The 25,896-nt window shown below is 41.0% G+C and overlaps 1 protein-coding gene across 9 annotated transcripts in view; it reads right to left on the reverse strand.

The window, feature by feature from the left end:
- The window catches only part of AGBL1 (AGBL carboxypeptidase 1), a 1,130,253-nt gene that overhangs the window by 569,310 nt on the left and 535,047 nt on the right, over positions 1–25,896 (reverse strand). For all 9 annotated transcript variants that reach the window (XM_049905901.1, XM_049905902.1, XM_049905900.1 and 6 more), the window contains one exon: positions 21,131–21,260. In XM_049905901.1, the coding sequence (XP_049761858.1) occupies positions 21,131–21,260 (130 nt within the window). The remainder of the gene's footprint in view (positions 1–21,130; positions 21,261–25,896) is intronic.

The raw sequence follows: 25,896 nt of genomic DNA on the forward strand, positions 1-25,896 counted from the left end.
GAGCCCATTGTTGCAGCCACTGTGTCAATCCACCTGGTTGAGGGTCTTCCTCTTTTTCACTGACCCTGTACTTTACCAAGCATGATGTAGTTCTCCAGAACTGATCCCTCCTGATAACATGTCCAAAGTATGTAAGATGTAGTCTCGCCATCCTTGCTTCTAAGGAGATTTCTGGTCGTACTTCTTCCAAGACAGATTTGTTCCTTCTTCTGGAAGTACATGGAATATTCAATATTTTTCACCAACACCACAATTCAAAGGTGTCAATTCTTCTTTTGTCTTGGTTATTTATTGCCCAGTTTTCACATGCATATGATGCAATTGAAAATACCATGGCTTGGGTCAGACGCACCTTCGTCTTCAAGGTGACATCTTTGCTTTTCAACACTTTAAAGAGGTCTTTTGCAGCAGATGTGCCCAATGCAATGAATCTTTTGATTTCTTGACTACTGCTTCCACTGGTATTGATTACGGATGCAAGTAAAGAGAAATCCTTGACAACTTCAATCTTTTCTCCATTTATCATGGTGTTGTTTATTGGTTCAGTTGCGAGGATTTTTGTTTCCTTTATGTTGAGGTGTAATCCATACTGAAGGCTGTGGTCCTTGATCTTCATCAGTAACTGCTTCAAGTCCTCTCTTCACTTTCAGCAACCAAGGTTGTGTCATCTATATAACGCAGGTTGTTAATGAGTCTCCAGCCAATGCTGATACCTGGTTCTTCTTCATCTAGTCCAGCTTCTCGGATAATTTTTTCAGCATACAGATTGAATAGGTATGGTGAAAGAATGCGACCCTGACACACACCTTTCCTGACTTTAAGCCACACAGTATCCCCTTGTTCTGCTCGAATGGCTGCCTATTGATCTATGTACAGGTTCCTCATGAGTACAATTAAGTGTTCTGGAATTTCCATTCTCTGCAATTTTATCCATAATTTTTTGTGATCCACACAGTCAAATGCCTTTGCATCATCAATAAAACACAGGTAAACATCCTTCTGCTATTCTCTGTTTCAGCTAAGATCTATCTGACAACAGCAAGGATATCCCTAGTTCCACATCCCCTTCCAAATCCAGCCTGAATTTCTGGCAGTTCCCTGTTGATATACTGCTGCAGTTGCCTCTGAATGATCTTCGGCAAAATTTTACTTTTGTGTGATATTAATGATATTGTTCTATAATTCCCACATTCAGTTTGATCATCTTTGTTGGGAGTAGGCATAAATATGATCTCTTCCAGTCAGTTGGCCAGGTAGCTGTGTTCCAAGTTTCTTGGCATAGACAAGTGAACACTTCCAGCACTGCATCTGTTTGTTGAAACATCTCAATTGATATTCTGTCAATTCCTGGAGCCTTGTTTTTCGGCAATGCCTTCAGTGCAGCTTGGACTTCTTCCTTCAGTACCATTTTTCCTGATCCTATGCTACCTCTTGAAATGGTTGAATATCGACAAATACTTTTTGGTATAACGACTCTTGTGTATGCCTTCCATCTTCTTTTGATGCTTCTTGCATCATTTAATATTTTCCCCATAGAATCCTTCACTACTGCAATTAGATGCTTGAATTTCTTCTTCAGTTCTTTCGGCCTGAGAAATGCTGAGCATGTTCTTCCCTTTTGGTTTTCTATCTTCAGCTCTTTGCACATGTCATTATAATACTCTACTTTGTCTTCTCGAGCTACCCTTTGATATCTTCTGTTCAATTCTTTTACTTCATGATTTATTCTTTTTGCTTTAGAAACTCGACATTCAAGAGCAAGTTTCAGAATCACTTCTGGCATCCATTTTGGTCTTTTATTTCTCTCCTGTCTTTTTAACTACCTCTTACTTCCTTCATGTATGATGTCTTTGATGTCATTCCACAACTCATCTGGTCTTCAGTCATTAGTGTTCAGCCCGCCAGATCTATTCTTGAGACGGTTTCTAAATTCAGGTGGGTTATACTCAAGGTCATACTTTGGCTCTTGTGGACTTTTTCTAATTTTCTTCTGTTTCAACTTAAACTAGCATATGAACAATTGATGATCTGTTCCTGATGATATCAAGCTTTTCCATCGTCTCTTTCCACAGATGCAGTCAATTTGATTCCTGTGTACCCCATCTGGTGATGTCCACGTGTATAGTCACTGTTATGTTGTTGAAAAAAAGGCATTTGCAATGAAGAAGTCGTTGGTCTTGCAAAATTCTATCATGCGATCCAGCATTGTTTCAATCAACAAGGCCGTATTTTCCAACTTCTTCTTGTTGCCAACTTTCGCATTTCAATTGCCAGTAACTATCAATGCATCCTGATTGCATGTTCAATCAATTTCAGACTGCAGAAGTTGGTAAAAATCTTCAATTTCCTCATCTTTGGCCTTAGTGGTTGGTGTATAAATTTGAATAATAGTTGTATTAACTGGTCTTCCTTGTAGGCATATGGATATCATCCTATCACTGACAGAGTTGTGCTGCAGGGAAGATTTTGAAGTGTTATTTTTGACAATGAATGCAACGCCATTCCTCTTCAAGTTGTCATTCTTGGCATAACAGACCATATGATTGTCCCATTCAAAATGGCCAGCTCATTAATGCCTAGGATATCAATGTGTATGCGTTCCATTTCATTTTTGACCATTTCCAATTTTCCTAGAGTCATACTTCACACATTCCATGTTCCAATTATTAATGGATATTTGCAGCCGTTTTTTTAATCATTTTGAGTCCTGCCATATCAGCAAATGAAGGTCTTGAAAGCTTGACTCCATCCACGTCATTAAGGCTGACTCTGCTTTGAGGAGGGAGCTCTTACCCAGTCATCCTTTTAGTGCCTTCCAACCTGGAGGGCTCAGCTTCTGGCACTATATCAGACAGTGTTCTGCTGCTATTCATAAGGTTTTCACTGGCTAATTCCTTTCAGAAGTAGACTGTCGGGTCCTTCTTCCTAGTCTGTCTTAGTCTAGAAGCTCAGATGGAACCTGTCCACCATGGGTGATCGTGCTGGTATCTGAATACTGGTGGCATAGCTTCTAGCATCACAGCAACATGCAAGCCCCCACAGTACGACAAACTGACAGACACATGGGGAATCTACAAAATAGTCTACACTAAATATTTATAACTATTGATGAAATATTGCAAGCTTTGTTCTGAAATCAGTGGAAGGCATGGTGTCTACAAAAACAAATGCATTTTTTTTAATCATAGGTTCTTTCTTGCTATAAGGCAAAAAAATATACAACATTTGAAAGAAGGAAATTAAAGTCATTATTTCTTTATTTTCCACAATAAAATTGTAAAATGTAAATATCCAAAACATGCACATACAAATTATTGCAAAATCTCAAGGTAGAATGACTTATGAAAACCAAGTCTATATATATATATGGAAACCCTGGTGGCGTAGTGGTTAAGTGCTACGGCTGCTAACCAAGAGGTCAGCAGTTCGAATCTGCCAGGCACTCCTTGGAAACTCTATGGGGCAGTTCTACTCTGTCCTATAGGGTCGCTATGAGTCGGAATCGACTTGACGGCAGTGGGTTTGGATTTGGATGGTATATATATAAAATATACGCTATCAATATACAAATAGAAATCCCAACTTTAAATATCATTTACAATAGCATAAAGATATTAAACTCCTAAGAATAACTTTATTTAAAGAGGTACAAGACATATTATTGAGAGAATACAAAAATTTCATTTCTCATCAAATTTAACTACATAGGTTCAATGGTATCATAATAAAAATCTACAGAGAGTGTCTTGATTTTTTTTGGAAACTTGAAATCTGATTCTAAACCAATATGAAAATGCAAATATACAAGAATAACTGTGACAATCTCGACAAAGGATAAAAGCACTAGACAAATTACATACCTGTATCAAAATTTATTTTAAAGTTATAGCACATCACACAGAGTATTATGAGTGAAAGAATAGATAAAATGACCAATGGAGGAAAGCAGGTATTCCCGAAAGGGACTCAAACATATATAGTCACTTGATTTTTATGAGAAATTTGATACTCTGGTGTAGTGGGGAAAAGATGGCCTTTGTATATCTGTGTGAAAAATGTGGAAAACAGAAAATAAATACTGACCTCTACTTCATAATATATTAAAAAATCAATTCCACATGGATTCTAGACCTAAATACGACAGGTAAAATAGTAAAATTGCTAGATAATAACTAGTAAGAATTTCTGTTTATTCAAAGACAATATTAAGAATGTGAAAAGGCAAAACAAAGAGTGGAATGAGATATCTGCAATGCATATATCCAAAAAAAAAAAGGAGCCCTGGTGTTGCAGTGGTTAAATGATATGGCTGCCAACCAAAAAGTCAGCAGTTTGAATCCACCAGCTACTTCTTGGAAACCCTATAGGGCAGTCTTCCTCTGTCCTCTAGGGTCACTATGGGCCAGAATCCACTTGATGGCAATGGATTTGGTTTTTGGTTTATATCCAAAAAATGGCTCACGAAAAGATTATATAAGGAAATTCTGTACATCAGTAGGAAAATGAGAAATAACTCAATTTTTAATAGGCAAAAATCATGGATTGGCATTTCACAAAAGCAAATATCCAAATGGATATTAAATAAATGAAAATGTACTCAAGCTTATTAATATCAAGGAAATATAATTTAAAAACCACAACGAGGTACTACTGCAAATGCACTGGGATCACTTATATCATAAAGATCAAAAAAACAAAAACCAAACCCGTTGCTATCGAGTTGATTCCAACTCATGGCAACCCCATATATTACAGAGTAGAACAACTCCATAGGGTTTTTCGGCTATCATCTTTCCAGAGACAGATCGCCAGGCCTTTCTTTCATGGTAACACTGGGTGAATTTGAACTACCAACCTTTAGGTTAGTAGTTGAGCACAAAGCATCTGCACTACATAGGGACCTCTATCATGATGACAGGCAATGCCAAATTTTGGTCAGCATATGGAGTAAGTGGAACTCTTATACACTTCGGGAAGGAGTTTTTATTGATATAACCACTTTGGGAATTTATTTAGGAGTGTCACATAAGGTTGAATACATATTCTAGAATCCTTCTGTTATGGATTGAATTGTGCCTCCCAATAATATGGGTTGAATCCCTGGCCCTTGCGCCTGTAGATATGATCTTGCTTAGAAATAATTTTTTGTTTTGTTATGTTAATGAGGTCATAGCACTTTAGGGTGAATCCTAAAGCTAATAACTACTAAGCTATAAAAAGGTCAGAATAGACACAGAGGTATACATGGGGGAAAAACAGATGCCATGTGAGGGTGCTCTATTGGCCAAGGAATTCCAAGGAACCAAGAAACACTCAGGGCTACTAACAAGGAATGAGTTGACATGGCAGAGGCCCTGATTTGGACTGTTAGCCTGCAGAATGGGAGAAAACAAATCTCTGTCCTTTAACGTCATCCATTTGTGGTATATGTGTTACAGCAGCATTAGGTAACTAAGCCACCACCCAACAGAAATTCAAATATTGGGTACCAAAAGATATCAAGAATGTACATAGCAGCACTATTTGCACAAACCCCAAAATGAAACAGCAGGATGGATTCATTTATTGTGGCATAATCATTCAACAGAGTATTATCCAACATTGAAAATGAAAGAACTCAACACACACATTAAAAAAATCCATACAGCATATGACCCATCAATTTCACTCCTAGGTATACACTCAAGAGAACTGAAAGTAGGGACTCAAACAGAAATTAACAGAATTAAAATCAGGGACTCAAACAGAGCTTGTATGACCATGTTAATTGCAGCATTATTCACAACAGCCATAAGGCGGAAACAACCCAAGTGTCCATCAGCATTTGAATGAATAAAGTGTGGTCTATTTAATACATATATCTTAGGCCAGGTCCTCTAAAGAAGCAAAACCAGTGCAGCATATAAATATACAGCGTGATTTATATAAAGGAAATGGCTCACATGGTTGAAGAGGCTGCAAAGTCCCAAGTTAGTGGGTCAGGCTAAAGGCTTCTCCTGACTCACACAGATGCAGGTGCTAGCAAATCCAAGATCAGAAGGTCTGATAAGAGCCCTCTGGCTCACAGGCCGTGGAGGCCAACGAATCCCAAGATCAGCAGGTAAGCTGCTAGCTCAAGTCCCAAGAACCCAAGGTCAGATGAACAGGAGCCAGCTGCAGGAGCCAGAGTACACAAAGTCCACATATATTGGATGCAGGCCACACCTCAAGGAAACTCCCTTTCAACCGATTGGCTGCTTACAACATATGTCATCATGGAGGTGATCACATTATATCAGATCTCACTGTGGAGGTGATTACATCATTAACAAGCTGCCAAACTACATCATAACTGCCTTGCCACTGAGGATCACGGCCCAGCCAAGTTGACAGACAACTTTAACCATCACAACATACAGTAAGACATTACTCAGTCATACAGAGAAATGAAGTCCTGGTACATGCTATGGCATAGATGAACCTGGAAAACATGCTGAATGAATAAGCCAGACATAAAATGACAAATATAGCATGGTCCCACTTAAATGAAATCTCCAGAATAGGCAAATGCATAGAGATCATGCGTTGGGTAGAAGGGACACATGGGGAGGTATTGCTTAAGGTGTACTGAGTTTCTGTTAAAAAAAAAAAAAAAATGGAAATGGATAGTGGCGATGGTTGACAACATGGGGAACATAATATATGTCACTAAATTGTACATGTAAAAATGGTTGAAATGGCAAATGTTTTGTTATATATATTTTACCACAATAAAAACAAAAGATACATACTGTATGACTTACTTTATAAAATGCTCAGAAACAGGGAAAACTAATCGATGGAGATAAAAAAAATTATGGTAGTTTTTACCTTTTTGGGAGGTGAGGTATTCTCTGCTTCCTCTGGGTTACTGGTGGCGGTGTTTCTTGATTTGGTGGGTGGTTACATGCTGTGTTCATTGTGTAGGAATTCATCAAGCTGCATAGTTGTGATTTGTGTCCTTAAAATTAATACTTATATATACTACCACTTATCTCTCAGTTTGGTGTACTCTGGTGACTTACGTTTTGCTATGATGCTGGAGGCTATGCCACTGGTATTTCAAATGCCAGCAGGATCACCCAGGATGGACTGGTTTCAGCTGAGCTTCCAGACTAAGACAGGCTAGGAAGAAGGGACTGGTGATTTACTTCTGAAGATGAGCCAATGAAAATACTATGGATCACAACAGAATATTTTACAATATAGTACTGGAAGATGTGCCCCTTGGTTGGAAGGCACCCAAAATGCACAGTGGCCTCAACAACGGAATTGAGCATACCAATGACTATGAAGATGGCACAAGACCAGGCAATGGATCATTCTGTTGTACATGGGGTTGCCATGATTCAGGGGCCAACTCAGTGTCAGCTAACAACAACAACAATAGCAGAGTAAAAACAGAAAAGCAAAATCTATGAGTGGCAAAAGGAGCAGAATTAGTAGAAATACTTTAATTGGAATAATGTAAAGGCCTACAATTAGATTCAAACGGTGACAAAAATGGAGAGAGATACTTAGCTAAGAAGTAGGTTATGAATAAAAGTGCTGGAGGTTTAGATGGCCTTTTGCTCAGAATGAGTCAGAGGACGTAGATGCCAAAAATCAATCTAATCATAAGTTGCTTCAGGAGAAGCACAGTAACCATTCATTAGGAGAAGAATGTTTCCAGTGTGCCTCATCCTTGACAATTTACATTTAATACAGTGTTTTCAATTCCGAGTGTTGCACTCTAGAACAAACTACCACCACCACCACCAGTTGCCTTCAAGTTGATTCTGACTCATGGTGACCCCATGTGTGGAGAGCAGAGCTGTGCCTACAGGGTTTTCAATGGCTGTGACCTCTCAGAAGTAGATTGCCAGGCCTTTCTTCTGAGGCACATCTGGGTGGATACACTTAACCATTTGCCACCCAGGGTCTCCAAAACAAACTAGAACACCTCGATAACGAGTAAAGAGAATGCCAAGAGAAATGGAAATGTTTGTAAACAAAGAACAGTTAAAGGGACTGTAGATATGTATCCTACAAAAAAAGGAGGCTCAATGGCCCCTGGACACACTGGTAACTCAAAAATGAAACCACTCCTGAAGCCCACTTTTCAAAGATCAGGCAGGCCTATAAAACAAAAAATAATACATGTGAGGAATATGCTTCTTAGTTCAATCAAATATACAAGACCAAATGGGCAACTCCTGCCCAAAAGCAAGATGAGAAGGTAGGAAGGAACAGGAACTGGACAAATGGACACAGGTAGCCCTGAGTGGAAAGCGAGAGCATGTTGTCACATTGAGGGGGATGGCAATCAATGTCACAAAACAATATATAAAATTTTGAATGAGAAAGTAACTTGAGCTGTAAACTTTCACCTAAAGCGCAATGAAAAAATAAATAAATAAACCTCCCAGATGTCTGAGTTCCACCATTTGAATCATGAATAAATGTATTCACTATCATTTCAAAGAGAAGAGGAAGGTAAAATGATAATATGGGCAAAAATTCCAGCCCAATATTAAATTCAGTTGTTGTTGAATACCTATTACTGGTAAGAAATGACTTTCTACGGTTATAGCTGTCTTGCAATGCTGTCCCAATTTAGAAAGCTTCCATCTACTGGAAATATTTCAGCGGATGCCATATATATTGGTATCAATTATGTTGTTGGTTGAGAAGTTAGACTAGATAATGACGGAGCCCACTTCTAGTATACAATAAAGTCCTCTAGTTCTTTGGTTGAATAGGGAGCTGGTGATGGCCGGAATGGAGCCCCGGACACTCCGGGTATATGCAACAATGAAGGAAGACAGGGAGAGAGAGACGGAGGGAGGGAGGGAGGGAGGGAGGTAGATTGATAAATTGATAGATTGATAGATGATAGACAGATAGGTAGGTAGGTAGATAGCTAGATAGGTAGGTAGATAGGTAAGTAGGTAGATAGGTAGATAGATAGGTAGATGATAGACAGATAGATAAACAGAAAGACAGATAGATAGATAGATACATGATATAGGAAAAATAAAAGGACAAAGATATATACCGTTCTGCCCAGTCATAATATGGGAAGATGAAGACTAAATCTTTGATGGATGCTCAGACCTGATAAGTTATGTCGCTTTGTTGGCAGGCTATGTAATAGAGAAGAATTCAAAGACTGATTTCTGGGATCAAATTCTTTGTCAGAAAAGGTGATCCTGGCTTGGTCAGAAGGCAGCAGGGAGGTTTTTGGACAGGCCAACCACTTGTGCGAAGAGGGTTTTAAGGGATAAAATGACCTGAAGGGGATGTTCTTCTCTATATTTATCTTCTTTTTCTCCCCCTCTTTTTCCCTCAATTGTCAATAATGTGTAGCTACTATTACGTTTTGGATGATTTTTTTTTTATTATATTATAAATTCCATGTTAGTAAAAAAAAAAAAAACCTAAAAAGTATTTTTTCTGTTCTTTAAAAGAAGAATTTTATTTTTTTTTATGTAGAACCCTTAATTAATAGTTCTAAGCTAAGGATTTATGAGAAAATGAGTCTCCTCAGCTTCTAGATATGACTGAGCTTTGGATGTTGCAGGAAAAGCATACCCGTAGATGGGGAGGGAGGAGTGGCCCGATGACAAGTCAAACCACAGGACAGCTCTTCCAGCTCCTCTCAACCACGTAAGCAAGCAAACCCTTCTCTCTGCTGTGCACACCCCCTCTGAGGTGTACAGGTCTCCTCTCAGGCTCCTCAGGACAGGCTCCTCTCAGCCCTCTCAGGACAGGCCTCCTCTCAGCCCCCTCAGGACAGGCCTCCTCTCAGCCCCCTCAGGACAGGCCTCCTCTCAGCCCCCTCAGGACAGGCCTCCTCTCAGCCCCCTCAGGACAGGCCTCCTCTCAGCCCCCTCAGGACAGGCCTCCTCTCAGCCCCCTCAGGACAGGCCTCCTCTCAGCCCCCTCAGGACAGGCCTCCTCTCAGCCCCCTCAGGACAGGCTCTTCTCAGCCCCCTCAGGACAGGCTCCTCTCAGCCCCCTAGGGACAGGTTTCTCTGCCTTCAGCTTTCCTGCCAACAGCCTCTCCACTGCTACTTCATTTGTTTTGAAGAGGTTTCCATCAGTTCCAACAAAATTATCCCCCAGGCCAGTGCTTGTCCATCCAGGCTGCACACTGGAATCTCCTCAGATTTTAAAAATCCTAATGCCAGAAGCCCACATCCAGAGAATTTTGTAAAATTGGAGACTCTTGGTGGCAAATGGTTTGCACTTGGCTGTAACTGAAAGATTGACAGTTAAAACCCATCCAGCAGTACTAAGGAAGAAAAGCCTGCCAATCTGCTCCATAAGATTACAGCCAAGAAAATCCTGCAGATCCCAGTTCTAGTCTGTAACACATGGAGTCACCATGAGTCGGAATTGACTAGACAACGATGGGTTTGTTTGGTTTATTGGTTGGTTTTGGTCTGCGGTGATACCAGGGCTATGTGATTTTTAAAAGTTCTCCAGGTGATTCTAATGTGCATCCAGGGCTGGTCCTGGCTAAACTCAAGAGCAGCGGTTCTCAAATGTTAGCAAGCCTCAGAGTAACCTGGACAGGCTGTTGAGGCACATCTTCTAGGTCAAGAAGTCTTGAGTAGGTCTAAGAATTTGCATTTCAAACAAGGTCCCAGGGGATGCTGATGCTGCTGGTCCCCGGACCACACGTTAAAAACCTGTAGTCTAGTTGCTGCTGTTGTTGTGTGTCATCAAGTCAATTTCTACTCGTAGTGACCTCGTGTGACAGAGTAGAACTGCCCCATAGGGTTCCCTAGGCTAAAATCTTTATGGGAGATCACCAGTCCTTTTCTCCCATGGAGTGGCTGATTGGTTTGAACTGCAGACTTTTTGGTTAGCAGCCAAGTGCTTAACATGGCACCACCAAGGCTCTTTCTCTAGTCTAAATAAAGTAATTATTTAAGGCTTAATCTTCTACCATCATGAATTTTCCTCCTACCTTTCTCTCTTATGCCTCAGTTTCTTTCTGGGAATAAACACCCACCATTCTTAGGAAGTAAACTCTGATGGCATAATGGTTAGGAGCTACGGCTGCTAACCAAAAGGTCGGCAGTTCCAATCCACCAGGTGCTCCTTGGCAACCCTACGGGGGCAGTTCTACTCTGTCCTATGGGGTCACGAAGAGTCAGAATCGACTTGACGGCAGTGGGTTTGGTTTGGTTTGGTATTCTTATGAAAAGTGTGCAAACAAATCAAGACTGTGTCTTAGCAACAGATTCCTCTATAAAGCCAGACGTTATGCCTCCGTGGTTAACAGGCATTTCTTCAATGCTGAAGACAACTGGAGAAAAGAGTCTTTTTTTTTTTTTTTTTTTCTGATCCTTACAGACTCTGAGAACCGAGGTAAATGACAAATTACAGACCTATTCACCTATTCACCTGCGGGAATGAGTGTTGCTAAGCCTCAGAATCCTAGTGTCCTCTGAAGATTCAGAATGAAGGGGATGGAGACATTGTTCTGTTTGTCGCTCAAATGACATCCCTAAAAATAAATGCCTGTTAATTATAGGAAACATGTGTTCTTTCAAATTGCAGGGGGCAATTACAGGACGAATTATCCAGTTATTTCAGTTGAGGAAGTTTTTCTTTTTTTTCTTTCCTACAGGAATATTTAACACTTATTCTTCCTTTCAGTGATCTTCTGTACCAGGTAAGTAGGAAGTGTATCCAATTATAGCACTCCAATACCACAGATTAACCAACAGTCCCATCTCACTTCTTCATCAATTTATCCAACAAATATTTAGCGGATATTTTCTATGTAGCAGGAGGAATAAGAATTTTAATATAACACAGTACTGTCCTCAATAACAATAGTAACAACAATAATTAATCTATTAAAGACTTATGGTGCTCTAGATACTGTTCCAAAAACTTAATATGGGGTTTCTCATGATAAAAATAGCTGCTATTAGTGTGCCCATTTTGCAGCTAAGAAAATTGAACTTCAGATAAAATAAGTAACTTGCTCAAGCTTGCCCAAGTTTGCCCTGCTATTAAATATGTTGTTAGGTGCCGTCAAGTTGGTTTCAACTTATGGTCCACCCCATGTGACAGAGTAGAACTGCCCCCAAAGGGTTTTCTAGGTTATAATCTTCATGGGACCAGATTGCCAAGTCTTTCTCCTGAAGAGTTGCTAGGTGGATTCAAACAGCCAACGTTTCAGTTAGCAGCTGAGCACATAACTGATAAGCCACCAGGGTTCCTTGCTATTAAATATATGAGTAAATATTGAATGAAAGTTTGCTTTAATCCAGAGTGCATACTTGAAACACTCTTTATGTCTAGATTGCCTCCCCTAGGAGCTGTTTCGTGGGGATGATCCCACAAGTAAACAGGCAAGTGTATTACAGTGAGTGGAGGGCTGAGGTAGAGATAAGTACAGGACTCCCTGGAAACCCACATAAGGACATGTTACACAACTCCAGAGGGCACCATTCACATTGCACCGCAGATGAACGGCCCTCTGGTGGTGTGCAATACTGTGGTCCTGGGAAATGCAAGGGAACTTAAGCCTACCATGCCTGCGTCTTACTGAATGAGAGCTATCCAAGCAGATGGGTGAGGGGAAGAAGTGGCTATAGGTTTCCGGAACAGCAATAATTCTGAGGGTATGACATGACAGGAGAATGAATCTATGAACCTAAAGAGATGGGCAGTGGTCAGATCATTAGAATATTTGTAGGCCATTTGGACATTTTTCCTGAAGGCGGTGAGGGACCCCTTAAAGTATCTGAGCAACGAGGAGCCATGATGATCAAATGGTTAGATTAAAATGTCTAGAATGGTTTGGAGGCACTGAGACCAGGCAAGACAGATGACAAGGGCCTAAGCAAAAGCAGCAGAGGTGAGTACAAAAAGAAAGAGTTTTGCAAGAGTAAGGAAGTAAAATCTATTTGGAGACTAAATAGATTTAGGAACTCAGAGAGGAAGAGGTTAAGAACAATACTTAGATTATCGGATTAAGTGAATAGGTAATATGGCTGTGCTTTTCCCCAAGGCAAGCAACACAGGAAGAGGTGTGGAATTGGGGGTTTCATGTAGTTTAGTTTCGTTGGAGCTGGGGGTGGTTGATTTGAACCTGTTGGCCTTTGGGTAAACCAATTCCTCTCTAGGTCTCAGTTTCTTGTTCAGCAAAGTATGTGGGTTGGATTATGATTTTGAAATCTGTCTCTTATGCATCTCCCTGGGATGTTTTCCAACAAATTCTTGTCTGAGCTAAATTGCAAGGTGAATTTAATTCATGCAAGCTTGAGTTCCATCATTTCTCGTTCAGCAAACAAGTTGATCAGGGCCACATTGCTGTGTTCCTCACACGCCTTTGCCTTCTTTCACCTCCCTCTCTTGACCCCATTCCAGTTCCTCCACAAGCTAATTGGGCCCCTTGTTCATGAGGTTATCCACCCCCACCTCAAACACTCCAATAGTTGTCCCCATACTCCACAGTTCACCCATCCCTGATTGTATTTACCTCTCCGCTTTTCCAGCTTTTAGTTGCTGCATTTTCCATTCCTGACATCTGGGTCTCGTTCCTGCTTTCTAACAGTGAAACCTCTGCATTATTTATACCACTGACACAGGAAAATGAAGGTGAGGCTGGAGCTGGGAGAAGGCAAATTCTCCAGCAGAGAGACCAACACAGTGACACTTCCAATTAAGCCAACCAAGGCTCACTGAAGCCCTGGAGAATCCAGCTTGCATACAAGATTGTGCAGAGCATTCAGCCCAAGTCCTGGAGTGGAGTAAACATCTCAGAAAGGTAAATGATATTGGTGGCATGTTCAATTACCCTCCAAGAGCTGCGCTGCTAAGACTGCGTTTCCCAGGCCTTGTATTGACAGGCATGCTCTTCTCTTGGCAATTGTTTCATCTGAATTATCAGTCCATTCAGTCACAGCTGAGGTGAATCATGGGGGCATGTGCAGAACTTATTCCTACAACTACGTGAAAGGGGATCTTATGTGTGAGAAGTGAGACACTTTGATTTTAATTGGGCTATTATGGGCCAAATTTCCAACACAGCCTTAGACAAGTAGCCTTTGGTTAGAGGAAACCAAAAACCAAACCAAACCCACTGCTATTCAGTCTATTCTGACTCATAACGACCCCATGGGACAGATATGAACTGCCCCATAGGGTTTCTAAGGCTGTAATCTTTACGGGAGCAGATTGCCACATCTTTCTCCTGTGGAACAGCTGGTGGGACCGAACCACTGAACTTTCAGTTAGCAGCTGGCTGCTTTAACCATTGCATCACCAGAAGGCCCTATCCAATGGCTAATCTGGAGTAAAAATTGTACATTGAGCTCAGCAGAATGTACCATTAACTAGCTGGTTACGGGAATGCCCCCAGTGCAATTCTTTATCATATGCAATAAAATGCAGTGGTTTTCCATCTTCCTGGGGTTATGCATATAATGGCCTTCTTTCCAAAATATTTCAATGACTTTGAAAGATTGCATGTAAAGTAATACAATAACATACAGTTTGATATATGGCATTGTTTTATATCTATCACCCTTCTATAAGGAATAACAATTTTAACGTCTGTTTTTTGTTTGAATGCCTGATACCTACCAGGCACTGTGCTGAGATTTTACATACACCTTAAACTATGACAAAAGTCCTAAAGGGAGGTTATCATCCACATTTTACAGACGAAGTCAACTTTTATTTACATTAAAGGAGGTTAAGCAACTTGCCCATGACCAACCACTGATTAACAATGTGCTTTTTCTCAAACTCCGATCAGCCTGGTTCGAAGGTATTTTCCAAAATAAAATATCTAAAAGCATTGCTTCCACTAATGGTGAGGATTAAAATAACAAAACTGTCAATTAGCATAATTAAAAGCAAACCATTAGACTGACCCTGAGTCTTGCTTTAGTTGCTTCACTCCCTGTCTCTGGCTGGTCCTCCCTCTATGAGAGTACATTTGTCCAGTGAGTTCCTAGCAAGTTCCTCAGGAATGGGAATTGTAACCCTTTCCCCAGTTTTAGACATCGAAGGGAGAGAAGCAACAGCCTGGCTGCCATCTTTGGACACAGTGCTCATGACCTATAAGCCTGGGTGAGTCCTCTGCCTTCTGTTTCACTCCTTTGCAGGAACTGAGGCCACCAAGTAAAAACATTAATCTACCCATTTTGTGTGCCAACCCTAATCAGGGCAGGCTATTGGAACCCCTATCTTCACCTGAAGGTGGGTCTACACTAGTCTATTGGACCTATGACAGGTCTCCTTTTGTCTGGGTTAACCCACTGGCAGGAATACTGGCCCGCCACCATGCCGACGCAGTCCATGTAAGGAGGCTTGTTTCCTGGTTTGCATTTTAGTCTTTCAGAAGTGTTGGTTGCCTTGGCCCACATGGCTGGGACTGTGCTTTGATCTTGGCAGCCCCCACTTTCTGGGACTGGAATTTTGAGATGTATGTCCCATGCCATCTGCCATGACTTTGTACCACAAGTCTCATCACTGCCTTGTCCCACCCACTGGATCAGACCCGCCCTTGGACATATGTATTGGGCAGATGAAGCACAGGCCCCCTCTGCATCTTGAAGGCCTCTGTTTGACTTGAGGTCCCTATCTTACAGAGAATACCCTATGACCAAACTAGTCCATTCTGCCCTATCTTTCTGCCTTTCTACCAGCTCTGGGCAGGGGCCCATTCATCAGGGCTGAAGGGAAACATTCATGCGGGCTACCACCTTCCTATTTTCCCCTCCACCTTATCTTCTCCCCCCACTGCACTTCACCAAAAATGAAGAACAGAATTTGCTTAGACTTTTTTGAAAAATCTGAGTGACCCTCACTATGGCACATGGAGGACCCCAGGTCTAGAGCCCCTCTGGTACATAAAAGACATGTTGAAGATACTAGCAAGAAAAAAATTCACAATTCACTTAAGTGTGGATTATTTGTGTCTGTAAAGATACATAGAAAACATGACTGCTGATGTTTTAAAGAAGCATTGTTTAGTTTTTAGTCTGGCGGTAGGGGGACAACTTTAAATAAAAAAGGAAGAAATCAATTTAAAAATTTTTTCACCCACTAAAAATTTATCCCTCACTACGACAATGGGTATTTTTCTTACCATATCCTCAAATACATTAAGAGGGAAATTCAACACTTAATACCTTAATATGAGTCGAGGCAACTAAGCAAAAATAACATCTGTTCTTCAGCCACATCTGAGAAATACAGAAGAGATAAAATAAATAGAGTGTGTGGACTTCTTTGAGGTCCTTAGAGACGAGGGTTTAGGAAATGACAAGTCATCCCTTTTTGCCCTCTCCTTTTGTGCCTCTTTTAAAAGAAGCTGATTAAGTAAAAACATATGCCACAGGGACATAATAAGACCAGAAAAATCATTTTAGTAGCTAAAAATTCTGTTCCATTGGACCCCAGAGAAAGACAAAACCAAATACACCAGCCCTGTCCCCTGGCAGAAGGCAGCCCAGTTTGTGTGAGTTGTAAATGGAAATCAATGAGCTCTTCAAAGAGCACTGAAATCCCTTCACCAATATGCACTCACATAGTGAGAGCCAAGAGGATGATGGGAATCAATACCTCTCCTGATTCTGAAGCCTCGATTCTTTGCAGAAGCACAAGGGCCAGGCCAGCTGCAGCGTGGCAGCTCTGAAAAGGCCGTTGGCCCCTGCTTACTTGGAGCTTGCTGGAGCCTGGGAGCTTTCCTCCCCTTCCCAAGCTGTGCCCAGATTGCCCCTAGGCCACAGGTCTCCTGGCCCTGCGGGGGCTCTTGTTAGCTGATGGCAGAGCTCATCTGAATCTACAGGCTTCTCTTCTTGGGTGGCTTCTCTCTGGCTGAATCTTTCTAACTTCCAAAGAGTTATCTTTCTACAGCCTCTGTACTCTTTTCTGGCAAAGACACCTTCCTTAGCTAGGCTTGTACACCTCTACACTGATCAAACAGACAAATCTTTCTTAGAAGTAATACTACCAGGATGTTTCTAGGAGCAAGGATGGGGATACTTTGACTCTCGTACTTCGGATACATCATCAGGAAAGACCGGTCACAAGAAAAGGACATCACATTTCATAAAGTAGATGGCCAGCAAAGACCAGGGGAATCTTCCATAAGATGCATTGACACAATAGCTGCAACAACGGTCTCAAACATACCAATAATGATGAAGATGGTACAGGACGTAGCAATGTCTTGTTCTGTTCACACATAAGGTCACTATGAATGGGCACCGACTTGATGGCAACTGACAACAACTACACTGGTCGATGTTATTTCAGGCAGCTCCCTTTGATTCCCAATTGCATTTCAAAGCTGTGACTGGTCTTTGATTTATTTTTACTTTCTCTATTTACATAAATGTATACCTATAGGCAGTGGGTTGGTGGGTATAGTGAAACACACAGATCCTGAGTGTGCAGTTCAATGAGTTTCAGTTACAAGCTTTTCAATCAAGATTTAGAACATTTCCATCACCCTAGAAAGCTCCTACTTGGCCCCTTCTAATCAATTTTCTATTCCAGAGGCAACTGCTGTTCTGATTTCTATCACCAAACAGATTAGTTTTACCTGATCTTGAACTTCATATAAATAGAAACCTTGAGTATGTACTCTTTAGAGTTTAGCTTATTTCTTTCAACATAATGTTTTTTGAGATTCCACCATGTCATTAAGTATATCAGTAGTTCACTGTTTTTTGTTTTAGTTTCTGAGTACTATTCCAATATATGAATACACCAAAATTTTCTTGCATCTGGGCTTTGGGATCCAATATCTGGAACGTATTTCCTGACCTTCTAACAAACAGAAGAGAGAATTAGCATTCAAGAAATGGGAAAGGATCCACAAGAAGGATAATGTGGTATATCTGATGAACATCTTCCACCAGTGAAATGAGAAACTTGCTTTCCTCTGCCCTGGCCATGACTCCAAGCATAGAGATTCAAGACTTAAGATACCACAGTGAGGCCTGTTAGACACTCTGAAGAAACACTATTTCTCAACCTTACTAGAATAAAAACTAAGAGAAACTCTTAATTCATCCTTCAAGACCCAGCTCAAATGGCACCTCCAGTCTCTAGTTGCTATAAGCCTGAGGGAAAATGACTCACCTCTTTGTCTCCATGCAACACCTCACATGAGCCTTTTTTTAATAGTATTAACTACTTTGTATTACATTGGATTCTTTGCAACCCTGACTGCACTTTCTACTGGAATAAACTGTGAGCTCCTCCAAGAAAAGTACAATTTTATTTATTTTATTTATTTTTTGCTTTATGTCCCTGGTACCTGGCACAGTAATTATACATGTATGGTTTAAATGGATGGACAAATGGATGACTGCCCGGATGGATGAATGGGTAGATGAATGGATGAAACAATACGTGAATGTTGCCTGTAAATATGAATGATCTGACTGGTCTTCAGCAACATCCTGCAGTGTGAGGGCACCACTTTCTCTAACTGTCCCATATTCTCATTCTCCTGGGAGTTCAGGTTATTCCACTGAACAATAGGCAAAGGCCTGAGTACCATTTAGAGCAAGGAGAACGTCCTAGCCATGAGAAAGAGACTTCCCAAAGCCTCAGAAAAAAATTTCGTAAAAGCCAGAGGCTAGGCAGAGTCACAGATCATGTAGCCCAAGAAGTCAGTCTTGACAAGATAGAAATCTTCCCAGTCTGAGTGTTGACTGAGTGACAGTGCTTCTGCTACCAGCAGGAGGTTGGTTAAATACACCCTTGTAGGTAACTAAAAGGTGATGCTGAACCCATTAGAGAGCTTTGTAACACTTTGAATAGCATTTAGTACTCAGCTGTTTCTCACCCACCTCTCAGATGGTCCCAGCAGGAAGCAAGTCTGTGGCTGTCATGTTTATAGCTAATTAATGTTTATTTATATTTTTAAACAAGGCTTTCACCTGCCACACTTTAAAATAAATGTTCTGCTCTTCAATTAGAGGTTGTCAGTGCAGAGAGGAATCCTGTTTGTTGTGGGTTGAGTATGTGCGTGTGTTTAAATGTGTTATCAGGTGGGGAGCTCTTTCTTTGTAAGTTTCTCTCTCCTCCTGGGGGCTAAGGCTTCCCACTCAGAGAGACATTCCTTCTCCAGATCTTTATCATAAGATAGGTGGCCTGTTATACAGACCTGAGCTTGCTTCCAGACAGTAGACTGCAGGTATTCCAGTGCCTGCTTAGATATGGTGGGTCGGCTTGAGAGTACTGTACATTTTAACCCTAGTGTAGAACCAGGATTCTTAAAGGAAAACGATGTACTTTCCTCATGTGTGATAATACTTGGTTGGTTTAGCAGGTCTCGGGTGTTCAAATCCTGCATATTCCAAAGACAGATCTAGCCCTTGACTGGCTCCAGGGAGATAATCTCTAAGCTCTTGAAATACCTTGCATGAAAGGAGTATCTTTGTTTACCTTGGCTAACAATGTGATTTATGGTGGAGGTCTTGGGCCATGGCGTATCAGTTTGACCTCTGGAGGGGCTGGAGACTCAGTAACTATGATCAGCCATGCAGCGTGCCCCATGCCTATGTGACTGACCTCCAATAAAAACCCTGCATACCGAGCCTTGAGTGAGCTTCCCTGGTTGGCAATACTTTGTGTTATCACACATTATTCACATTGTTGCTGGGAGAATGAAGTACTGTCCATACAACTCTTCTGTGAGAGGACAACTGAGAGATTGCACTTTGCCTGTCCTGAACTCTGTCCTATGCATCTTTTACCTTTTAATTTATATGTTTACAGGAATAAACCATAACCATGAACATAACAACTTCCTATGAGTCCTTCTAGTGAATCACCGAATTTGAGGGCAGCCTTGTGGGGTCTCCAATGCACTCTTTCAGAGAATAAGTGATGAATGAAGGCAGAGCTTCAGGGTGGAAAACAGATCAGAGCTGAACCCTAACTCAGCTATACATTTCCCAGTGACCCCAGAGAAATCGCTTTACCTTTTAATCTCTTTTGAGGTTTAAATAAGATTACATATTAGATAGTCATCCTTTCTTTTTCAAAAAATATTAATTGGATACATGTATGTGCCCCTGTTTGGTCACGTAATAAATGTTCAAAGAGTGGTTAATGCTTGAGGTGATTATTTGAGTTGTCCAATCTGTGAGCTTTTCCACTCTATTTTAAGTTCCCTCAGTGAGGTAAGGACTCTTAATTAGGATATATACCCCTCCACACTTTTGCAAAAAGCTATGTTCACAGTTTGCAGTCAATAAATGTTTTTATACAGTTACTCAGCTACTATATTCTTCTTTCTTATCTTGAGCCATGGCCTCTTGTTTCAAATTATCTGTTTTTCATCAATTGCACAGTTACTAGAGGCTTGGGGAAAAATCCCACATATAAAAGTATCTAGAACAATACTTGAGTCATCTTTAGAATTCAATAAATATTAGTTGAACATGAAGACCTAGAGGATTTTTTCCAAATACTATTTAATAGGTATGTCCATTTTCTTTCTCATCCAAAAACTAGAAAAATAAAGTCCCAGGAATAGGGTGAACTGCAATTTCTTGCCCAGTTTTCACTGATGAGTATTAAATCAACGGTTCACCACCATAGACGCTTGTCACACACAGGTTTTTGGTCTGTATTTGGTTTTCTTGCCTTGACAACCATGTTAGTTTCCTAGTGCTACTGTAACAAACTATCATAAGGTGGGTGAATTTAAACAACAGCAATTTATTGTATCACAGTACTGAAGGCTAGAATTCTGTCAACATGTCAGCCAGGCCATGCTCCCTCTGAAGACTCTAGGGAAAAATCCTTTCTTGTCTCTCCGAGATTCTAGTAGCCCCAAATGTTCCTTGGCACGTAGGTGCACCTTCACGTGACCATCTCCCTCTGCCTGTCTTTCCGTGTCTCTTCTCCTCTTTTATAAGGATGCACTCGGATGGGATTAGGACCTGCTGTGACCTCATGTTAACTGATAACATCTTTAAAGACTATGTCCAAACAAGGTCATATTCACAGGTAACAGGAGTTTGGACTTCAACTTAACTTTTTGGGGACAGAATTCAATTCATACCAACACCTAAAAGTAGTCTGCCTCCTAGAAGGTGGAAGCAACCAGTCAAGAGCCACTCACCACGGGGCTTCGGCCAATACTGCTCAGGTAGTAGAGGAGTCCTTTCGCATGGTAAATTGTGGGCTGGAGATGAGCACTGGGCAAGAGCCATTGCCTGTTCAGATCCTCCCCTCTCAGTGAGCATCTGTGACTAAAGGAACAAACGAGAAACAAATAAATACATATTTAGAAGAAAATAACTTGAGAAAATAAAGCTCCACAAGACAAACAAACTAATGAATCCATTTTCTCACTTGACTTCTGCCCATTTGGCATCAATTGCAGATGTCCGGAAATCTGCAGATCTGTCCTTAAGCTCCCAAAGTGTCATGATTACTGACAGTACCAAAAAGAACTAGAAACATATTTGACTTGATAATGAGTTATCAGAGTTTTAGGGTGAAGTTTGGGAAATGTAATTCCATGCTATATAGATCCATGGAAAAGGAAATTGGTAAATTTCTCTAGGCTCTGGTCGCATCAGTTCTACACAAAATTAAGTAGAGGTCAATCTGGGAAACTGTGTGTTACATATGGTATTGGTAGTTAGCCCTGGGACTTAGATATGATTAATAAATGGCCCAAGGGCACACAACTAAGAAGTAGGCTTTCCACCAGGTCTGTTTTCTTCTGACTCATACGCTCTTTCCGTGATCGTGTTGCTTCCCTCCTGATCCATATAGATGACACAAAAAGCTTGACATGTACTCAGAAAGTACCTTTTTCAAATACACCATCATGGTACATCAGATTTAGAAATGAGCTCAAAATCATATATCTCTTCATTTGGAAATGGGGATATTCACACTTTAAAATATCGAGTGATTTTACAAAGGTGGCACAGCTGGTTAGTGACAGCTCTGACTGCAATTCAGAGAGAGGAAACTAAGATGATGAACTATGAAGTAAGGACATCCTGGAAGCCCATCACCACCAGAGATTACCAAGTGTAGCCCATTCTCAGGGGCAGGGGGTTTCCCAGGAGTCCTGTTAAGATATTTATTCAACAGGGTTAACAAGCAAGGTGCTCCAGATTGGGGGTGGGGGTGGTACAGTATCTCCATCACCTGGCCCTGATAGTCCCCCCCTCCCCGCCCTGTTCTTCCTCCAGCTGGTCAAATTGCTCACAGTCCCCTCGGCATAATTGTGCTTGCTGTGCCTTTGCTGGGACTCCCCCCTTTTACATTCCTTTGTTCCTATTCAAATTTCAGGGGATCAGCCCTGCAGGGAAATTTTCCCTGATGCACGAGACCAGTACCCCACCGCCATTGAGTTGATTCCAACTCATAGTGACCCCATATGTTACAGAGTAGAACCGAGTTCCATAGGGTTTTCTTGGGAATAACCTTATAATTTTTACGGAAGCAGATTGCTAGGCCTTTCTTCTGTGGTGCTGCTGGGTAGCATTGAACCACCAGCCTTTTGGTTATTAGTCAAGCCCAAGCTGTTTGTGTCACCCAGGGGTCTGAAGACCATTATATCCCATCCTGATGACTCCTAATCAGAGCGCTTATAAAACCATTTGAGATGCTTTCTTTTCTTCCCCACTAGACTATAGGCTTCCTGAGGGCAGAGACAGTCTCTTACCATCCAATCCCCAATATAGTAACGGTGTCAGGATTGATATTTAGTAAATAGGTTGGAATGAATAAATGCAGCAGTGTTTAAATGTAGAATCAGGTGAGTTTTCTATTTAAAGAAAACAACACTATTTTCAATAAATCTTGAAGGTAGAAGGAAGAAGTTTCAGCCTCCTCCTTTCACTGCTTTCTCATCTTCATGTTTCTGAAATTATCTTTAAATATTAGCTTCCTGCTGCTTGTCAGTACCCTCTTACAGCTCACTGGAAACCGAAAATCTTTAGTTTAATCATTTAGTCTGATCTCACCATTAAAATATTTTGACTTCAGAAATGGTAGGTTTTGTGCATCTCCCTGACTTTTTTTTTTTTTTTTTTGCTCTTTTCTTGCTTTTTTCCCTCCCTTCCTCTTTCTAATAGCAATGACATCTAGAATTCGGTTTTATCTGTTTTGCCTGGCACACACGGATGAAGGGAAAATATAAAGCAGATCTTAAAGCAGACAGCAGCAAGAAGGAGCAGGAGTCCCTGGGCATATCTGCTATGTTTAAATGAATTTCTTTTCTCAAATCAAGGCACTTGCAAACACATCCCAGGGCCTCCTCTTTAACTACTCTGTGGTTCTCCTTGCCTTGACCTGAATTCTCATCAATACTGGGGATTTTTTCTTTTTTTTCCTTTGTATCATGAAAGTGATGAAATCAGTCTAGGTCCATTAAAAGCGCTTCTGTTTGAGTAAATGAAAATGCAGGCATTATATGTGTCCTGTAGCCAGCATTCTGTGTCAACTGTCTCTACCTCCTCTTTCAATGTGCTCCATGAAGGCCAAGTTCAGGGGCAATATCTACATGGAAAAGGCTCATAGGTTACCACATAGCAGAAATGCATTCTAGATTCTAAATCCCCAAAATAGAAAAAAATAAAATTTTATGCTGCAACCAGAGCAAGCTAGAGCTTTGGGTACGAAGAACTAGCTCCAACTACCAGCTCTGTCACCAGCTATGGGATTTGAAGGCTCTTCGAGAGTCAATACTTTCATATGCAAAGAAAGTAGTACATACACACACACATATATAGGTATATATGTGTATGGAACCCTGGTGACTTAGTGGTTAAGAGCTCAGCTGCTAACAAAAAGGTCAGCAGTTCGAATTCACCAGCCACTCCTTGGAAACCCTATGAAGCAGTTCTTCTGTGCCCTATAGGGCCGCTCTGAGTCAGAACCACTCCACGGCAACGGGTTTTTTTTTTTTTTTTTTTTGGTATATGTATATATACATACGCACCACACATCTGTCAGTTTGTCGTACTGTGGTGGCTTGTGTGTTGCTGTGATGCTGAAAGCTATGCCAATGGTATTTCAAATACCAGCAGGCTCACCCATCGTGGACAGATTTCAGCTGAGCTTCCAGACTAAGACAGACTAGGAAGAAGGACCTGGCTGTCCACTTCTGAAAAATTAGCCAGTGGAAACCTTACGAATAGCAGCAGAACATTGTCTGACATAGTGCTGGAAGATGAGACCCTCAGGTTGGAAGGCACTCAAAACACAACGGGGGAAGAGCTGCCTCCTCAAAGTAAAGTCAACCTTCATGATGTGGATGGGGTCAAGCTTTCAGGACTTTCATTTGCTCATGTGGCACGACTCAAAATGAAAAGAAACAGGTAGACACCTTCCTGGTATTCTCTGATTTCAGCCTAGATCCATTTGACATCAGCAATGATATCCCTCTTTCCACATCCTCTTGTGAATCTGGCTTGAATTTCTAGCAGTTCCCTGTCGAAGTACTGCTGCAACCCTTTTTTAAATTATCTTCAGCAAAATTTTACTTGTGTGTGATATTAATGATATTGTCCAATAATTTCTGCATTCTGTTGGATCACCTTTCTTTAGAATGGGCACATATTTGGATCTCTTGCAGTCGGTTGGCCAGGTAGCTATCTTCCAAATTTTTTGACATTGACAAGTGAGCACTTCTAGCATTGCATCCATTTATTGAAACATCTCAGTTGGTATCCTGTCAGTTCCTGGAGGCTTGTTGTTTACCAATACCTTCAGTGAAGCTTGGACTTCTTTCTTCGGTACCATCGGTTTTTGATCATATGCTACCTCCTGAAATGGTTATATAAAGCATGCATACCTCCTAGGATTATTTGAGCGTCAAATGAAATGATATCTATTTTAGATATCTTCATGGAGAAATATCTATATATCTATAGCTCCACCACCCATCTGTCAATTTGTTGTACTACTGGCTTATGTGTTGCTATGATGCTTGAAGCTATGCCACCAGAATTTCAAATATCACCAGGGTGACCCATGGTGGACAGGTTTCACTGGAGTTTCCAGACTAAGGCAAACTAGAAAGAAAAGCCTGGCAATCTATTTCTGATAATTAGCCAATGAAAACCCTATGGCTCCCACAGAACTCAAAATGCATGCTGACTACAATGGACTTGAGCATACCATTTCATTCTGTTGTACATGGGGTCGCCATGAGCTGAAGCTGACTTGGTAGTGACTAACAACAACAATATATCTATGTCTTTGTCTGTGTTCGTGTCCATGTCCACATCTATATTCACTCACACATCCACATCAGTTTCCACATCTGTATTTACATTTATAATGCTCAGGAATGCTCAGCGCAACTTTGATTATGTTCACTGGTCTTATACCTCACCCTAATTTTTACACCTTATGAAAAATAATGAGGTAGCCATATGCAGGTAGAATGGAAGGGAGAAAAATCTTGGCTAAGACTCCCAGACAAAAGGCTACAGTCAGTTTTAAGTACAAGTTGACACGCACACACTTAAGGGTAGAGGCAATAGAACTCAAAAGGAAGAATTTACCTAGGAGGAAAAAAAAGGAAAGAAATAGTCAATAGAAATTGGTGATTGGACTTGGGCTGTTAAACAGTGCGAAGGGGAGCATGAGATTTAATATTATCTGAGTGCACAGAACTGGAGAGAAATTAGGACAATGTGAGACACACAGAAGTTAGGAAGCTTTTAGTCTCAGGCCAGTTTTGTTTGTTTGTTTTGCAGGGGTAGAGGCAATGGCACAATCCTTTGGTATATGTATGTAGGTTGTGTGGATTTGGCTAGCCTCTCTGTTTGTATGTGTGGTCTGGGCTCTGTGCGGCTATGGTTTTGAGAGTATCTGTGTGTGTGCCTATGGCTTCAACAGTTCCTGTATCTATGC

This window comes from Elephas maximus, chromosome 13, assembly GCF_024166365.1.
Source record: "Elephas maximus indicus isolate mEleMax1 chromosome 13, mEleMax1 primary haplotype, whole genome shotgun sequence".
Classification (NCBI taxonomy): Eukaryota; Metazoa; Chordata; class Mammalia; order Proboscidea; family Elephantidae; genus Elephas; species Elephas maximus.